Source organism: Lactuca sativa, chromosome 8 (genome assembly GCF_002870075.4).
Source record: "Lactuca sativa cultivar Salinas chromosome 8, Lsat_Salinas_v11, whole genome shotgun sequence".
NCBI classification, from domain to species: Eukaryota; Viridiplantae; Streptophyta; class Magnoliopsida; order Asterales; family Asteraceae; genus Lactuca; species Lactuca sativa.
The window spans coordinates 219427875-219434621 of NC_056630.2; the positions used below are offsets into that span (position 1 = coordinate 219427875).

The 6747-nt window shown below is 31.6% G+C and overlaps 1 protein-coding gene across 1 annotated transcript; it reads right to left on the reverse strand.

The window, feature by feature from the left end:
• Window positions 1–5355: 5355 nt before the first annotated feature.
• LOC111882508 (cysteine-rich repeat secretory protein 1) lies at window positions 5356–6356 on the reverse strand. The gene has a single exon (XM_023878869.3). It carries the CDS (start codon window positions 6229–6231, stop codon window positions 5476–5478), a length of 756 nt encoding a protein of 251 aa, XP_023734637.1. The 5' UTR covers window positions 6232–6356; the 3' UTR covers window positions 5356–5475.
• Between the last annotated feature and the right edge of the window lie 391 nt (window positions 6357–6747).

Genomic DNA, 6747 nt, shown 5'->3' on the forward strand with positions numbered 1-6747 from the left:
CCCAAAAGGACCATGCTCATAATCGAATAAAACACATACCAAATATAGTTATGGGCTTAGAGACATAATCCAACAGATATGTCATCGCACCTCCTTATTTAACAACCTACATCCTTTTTCGCTCCTTTAACAACCCTGACCTCTTTAATCAAGCTTGTTCTGAGAGCACTCTTCCACCGGACAACAAGATAGGGTCATGACCACCTTTACCGTCTTATGTCACCTGCAAAACGAATCGTATCATAGCCACCCGCTTTGGTGTCTTTCACTCATCTTTTCGCCTTCGGTTAGTCTATCGCTACCTTAGAACAAACCTGGTCTAGAGAAACCGGGGTTGCTATTACTATGCTTCAACTTGCGCTCAAAAACAACTCACACCCCTTCAACGTAACCCGATTACAGTTGCGTCTTCCCTATAGTGAATGTTACTTTTTTTTGAAACCGACTCTCAAACCGGTTGGCCTGGGTCTTGACCATGCCTAATCTCTCATACCAAGTGTAAATATAATAAAAACAATAAATCAATATGATGTTGCAAACTTGAACTCCAAACAAGAAAAGAAAAAGAACTTAGAATGCAAAAGAATATCTAAAAACGAGACTTATAACCTGATTGACGAATATCCTACAAATACCCTATATTTATACTTATAGAATCCTCATCTAATACTAAAATGAGGAAAAACAACTATTTAATCATAGTTATCCTAATATAGTAATACTTTCCTTATTAACTATCCAATTAATCCAATAATGGTGTTGTGTTGGTGTTGGTTTGTCTTCGTCGTCATGCCAACCAAGCAAGATAAACCCCTGAAAAGAATAGTACTCATGTTGTTGAGCTTTAAGCAAAGTACTTAAAGGCGGCCGTGTCTACGTTCGTTGGGTGGACACAAATATAGGGGTGAGGACTACATAGGACACGCCAGGGCCGACCTTATTGTTTTAAGAGTAAAGATAGGGCTTACGGCCCCCAATTATATGGGGCCCCATTTACTTTTGATCCATTGTTAGTAGTTTCCAAAAATCTTAGGCTTAAATTTTGATCAACTCTTCAAGCGACAATACGGCAACAAAATCTTCTGTTCTTTTTTTCACTCTCGTTCTCGTCTTCTCGATTATAGGCTGTTCTCCAATCGTTTCTTCTACACTTTTGTTGAGTTGTTGCTGTCTTACAGTCTCCCTGAACCGCAACAGATCATCATCCAAAAAAATCGGGATCTTCTTCCTTATTCATTCTTGGTTTCTCCTAATTTAATGATCTGCTATTTTCCTGTTATTCTGCTGTCACTGAATGATTGAAACCATAATATTCTTTGTATTTTCAATTTTTTTCTTTTGATTTTTCTATTATCTCATAATTGGGGTTAATAGGAAATTCATTAGGGTTAATCTCTTTCGAATCTTGTTTTGGTTAATTAAACAATCATTAAGAAATGAAAGCATCATGTATACAACTACTACTTGTGCTATAAAGGAATCGGATAAAATAGTGAATGCCTTGGGATGCGTCAAAGGATAAACATGAAACATTTGACCGCTTTTGGTATAGTTTCTCTAGTCATTCTAAAGAAAGTTCTTTTTTAATGCTAAAATTGTGATGAAAGCGGACTGATGTGTCATTTAGATTAGGGTTTGCATGAAAATGTCTAATTTGTTTAGTGTAATTAATCATTGATATCAAGTTTTCCTTCTAAATGAAAACGTCTAATTTGAGTTGGAATAGCTTTCTGCCTTTCTATATGCTTTCAATCATGATTTTTGTATTAAATAATAGTGGTTTCATTTGTTAAAGTTATTAAAATTTTAGACAGTGAAAGCTCAAGTATAAAAAGTTTTACTTGCTTTTATAATGTGGTTTGGTAAATTAAATATCATAAAACTGCATGAGAGTAAATTGGCGAGAGGTGGTCCCAATCATTCCAAATTACAGTGTAATTGGTTGTAATTTTAATTTTTTATGTTTATCTTTCATTTGCATTGTTTAAAGAAACTTTCAATTTCATGTGTTTGAAAAATGTTAACCTTAACTGCGGATCTGTGCATGAATGAATGTTTAATAACTGATTCCAGATTGGCAGATTCCATTGTTTTTGAGCTTTCCATTATCTCAAGGGCGGTATAATCCTAATCCATATCTTTTATACTTATAGTTATTATCAATCAAATAATTAATAATCATGTCAAAGAGAAAATATGAATCTGATGCCTCAAAAAGGAAACGAAAAATGCAAGAAGAAGCTTTTATAGATAAACAGAAAGGGTTGTTTTTAAAATATTTAACTACAAACAAAAATATTGATAATGAACAAGAACAAACTAATATTGATAATGAACAAGAACAAGCTAATGTTGATAATAATGATCATGAACCAACTAATATTGAAAATGATAATGAACCAACTAATATTGACAATGATAATGAAAAACTAATAATGAAATTGATAACGAACAAACTAATAGTGAAAATGATAACGAACAAACTAATATTGAAATTGATAACGAACAAACTAATAGTGAAAATAATAACGAACAAACTAATATTGAAATTCATAACGAACAAACTAATAGTGAAAATGATAACACACCTTTAAACATATATGATCCAAGTAGATGGAATAATATAAGTACTAATTTAAGAGATTTAATCATAGAAAAAGGTCCTATTAAGATTTATGATTTTAAATTTCCAAAAGATCAATATTTAAGAAGCTTTAGTACATCTCTTTACATGAAAAAAATACCAAACGGAGAAAAATACGAATGAACATGGTTCGTTTATTCCATAGATGTAGATAGTTTTTTGTTTTTGTTGTAAATTATTTAATGTGAATACAACTACATGTTCATTAGCACATAAAGGTAATAATGATTGGAGCAATATTTCTAGTATACTACAAAGACACGAAACAAGTAATAGACACATTCTTAATATGAGGTCATGGATTGACTTAGAAACTATATTAGCAAATAATAAAATAATTGACAACCAAATCCAAGAACGAATAAATAAAGAAAAAGAACATTGGAAAAATCTATTAAAAAGAATCATTGTTGTAGTAAAAACATTAGGAAAAAATAATTTAGCATTTCGTGGAACAAATGAAAAGATTTATGAAGAAAATAATGGTAATTTTTTTAACTATAATTGAAATGATTGCGGAACTTGATCTTATTATGCAAAAACATATTAGGAGAATTAATCACAAAGAAATTCATAATCATTGTCTTGGATACTATATGCAAAATGAACTTATTAGTTTATTAGGAACAAATGTCGATTATCTTACAATGTTTAAATCTTTCAACAACTACTTTTTAGGATTTTTAATTATAGATAATACAACCGGTAGAGACTTATATGATGCAATAGTTGATGAAATTAAAAATCTAGGACTAGATATAGATGATGTTAGGGGTCAATGTTATGACCATGGATCAAATATGAAAGGAAAGCATCAAGGTGTACAGAAACGATTCTTAGAATTTAACCCTAGAACATTGTACACTCCGTGTGGTTGTCATAGTTTAAATTTAGTAATTTATGATATGGCTAATTCGTGTGATAAAGCTAGTTAATTTTTTGGAGTTATACAACGTATATATTCGATATTTGCTTCATCAACTCAAAGTTGGAAAATATTACAAGATAATATATCAAACCTAACACTTAAATTATTATCGCAACCTCATTGGGAAAGTAGGGTAGAAAGTGTAAAAACAATTAGATTTCAAGCACCACAATTAAGAAAAACACTTTTACAATTATCCAAAAATTGTGGAGATCCAAAAATTAAAAGTGAAGCTAAAGGTTTAGCTACATATGAACTTGAAAACTATGAATTTTTATTAGGAATGATTATTTGGTATGATGTTTTGTTTGCTATTATCACTATTAGTAAAAGCTTGCAATCAAATGATATGTGTATCGATGATGCTATAGATCAACTAAATGGACTTTTGTGTTTCTTTGAAGAATATAGAGAAAACGGATTTGAAAAGGCTTTAGATGATGCAAAAGAATTGGCTTTAGAAATGAACGTAAAACCTAAATTTCGTGAAAAACGTATCATTCAAAGAAACAGACGGTATGATGAAAATGTTGCTAATGAAACTATTAAAACTCCTGTTCAGTTATTTAAAACTGATTACTTTTTATATGTAGTAGATAAATCCATTACTTCACTTAAAAGTATATTAGAGCAATTTAATTAACGAGTTCAAAAATATTTTTGATTTTCTATTTAGTATAGAAAAATTAAAATCATTTGATGAAAATACTTTTAAAAAACATTGTTTAAATCTTGAAAAATCTTTAAAGCATTCTGATAGCTTAGATATTGATGGTTTAGATTTATTTCATGAACTAAAACTTTTAAGACATGTTGTACATTTAGAACGTGATACAGTTATTAATATACTTAATTACATTAAAAGGTTTAGTTCTTTTCCAAACGCACATGTTGCCTATGAGATTATGCTAACTATTCTGTAACCGTTGCCTCTTCAGAAAGAAGTTTTTCTAAATTAAAATTGTTAAAAAACTATTTAAGATCTACAATGTCACAAGAAAGATTAAATGGATTAGCTATTTTGTCAATTGAAAAACATTTAGTACAAGAAATTGATTATGAAAATTTTATTAATGAATTTGCATCTAAAAAAGCTAGAAATATTAACTTTATGTCATAAAATATATTCACAAAAAATATATACATAAAAAAAAATTAACTCCGCCATTTTAAACTTTTTAGTTTATTATTGTCGGTCCCAAACCCGGATAAAGGAGGAGGGTTTATAACATTAAATACAATAATGTCAAAGGGCCTCAAATTTCTGGTCGCTTAGAGCCCCCAAATTGGTTGAGCCGGCCCAGGGACACGCTATATAAGATTCGGTTTTTGAAAAATACGGGTTATATTATAAAGAAACTGGATTTTATGATAGCAATGTTAAATGAACCGGATTGAAATAAGGAACCATGGTATATGCTTGCACTAGATAACCCGGTTCCCTTTATTACTTTTTTGAAATAGGACCGCCTATAAGAATCCCGGGTTCTTTTAAGCTTTTAACCGGGTTCTTTTTCCCATTTTGTAGTGATCATCCAACCGTTATGGGTAAATGAATAGGTGTTCTGATAACCATCGTGTGTAACGCAGCGGTCGAACTACCAGGGGCGACGAAGTAGCACATGTAAGGCATCCATAGGGAGGATATATGACACCAAAGGACCCATATTGCCAACATACGTTTCTGTATACTATACTCAAATCTGCAATAAAACCTCTAATTATTTTGCGAACAATTCTAACATTGTAAAAAATATATAAATAAATAAATAAGTTCTGGGAATTAACTAATGAAGGTTGTCATTGGAATGAATGAACTAAACATTACACATTTTTTAACGTGATAACAATATATACCAACAACTTACATCATTCTTTGTCTTGTACACAGACAGAGTCTGAATCAGAACCTAAAATCTATATGATCATAGTGCAAATAACAATTGGGAGACAACATTCGTGCAGTCGTTTTTCCACTACAGCAAGTACGGACTGTATGCTTTGTAGTGGATAAACATTTAGTACACTGCTCCTTGGACAAATCAGGAGTACACTGCATAACCAATGTTAATGTGATATCTGGTGCATAAGTTATATCCCCAGTTGCATATTTTTTAGCCGATGTACCTCCAGCAGCTTGCGTATGTAACTTAGTTATCAAATCACTCAACGCCTTGTCCATCTCAGCAGCAGGCCTGCGTGCAACAGCTAGTGCCGGTAAGTGTACCCAAAACCAGTCATCAAGCAATCCCATAATTTTACGATCTGAGTAACGTATCATACACTCCTTCACCCATGCCACACCTTCCTTTTGATTGGGGCAGTTCGTTTCAAGCAATGGGATGGTGCTATTCACGCACTCCTCACAAAAGTTTGAGCGAAGGAAACCCGGACAAAGGCCAACAGCGTTCACCGGTTCAGTGGTACCTGCTGTTGAATGGTAAAAGCCGTTGTTGGCTGCGATGTTTTTGGCGACTACATAGAGTGCAGATTTGATGTTATTTTTGTAACTGGTGGATGTGTAATTGCCGGTGTTTCTACATTTGTAGACTTTAGCATTTCGGGGTCCGTTTTGATCCTCCACTTTGTCCGTATTGACGAGAATAAAGAGATTGATGAGTGCATAAAGAAGAAACAACAACGAAGTATTGGATTTCATTTCCGGTTGCTAATAGTAATTTGTGGACATTATTGTTAATATATTTATATAGTATAATGAAACTAACGAAACTAAATGTTGTAAGAATAACGTATCTTAAAGTTGAGTGAACTACTATTTTACTAATTGTTTAAACATGTGAGATGTGTCAACCAAAAAATTAAACAAATAATTGTTATAATATAATTTTTGTTCAATATATTCGTTATGTTTGGCCAAATTAGGTGTAGATGTAGACTGAAACAAGTTTTTCGGTTAGATGTAGTTATCTTTAATTAGTAAACACATTTTCTTATGGTTGTTCATTTTTTATATAATTATTTTTTTCGTTTTAAAATAAATTTATATTTTTTTTATTAATTTTAATTTACTTAATTATTAAAGAAAGGGGTCCACCATACATCTCTCTCTCTCTCTCTCTCTCTCTCTCTCTCACACTGTGTGTGTGTGTGACAACTGACAAATTTTGGTTCGAGCAAAGTTTAAAGTGTATTTTGTGTATAAGTGAATCCCCAA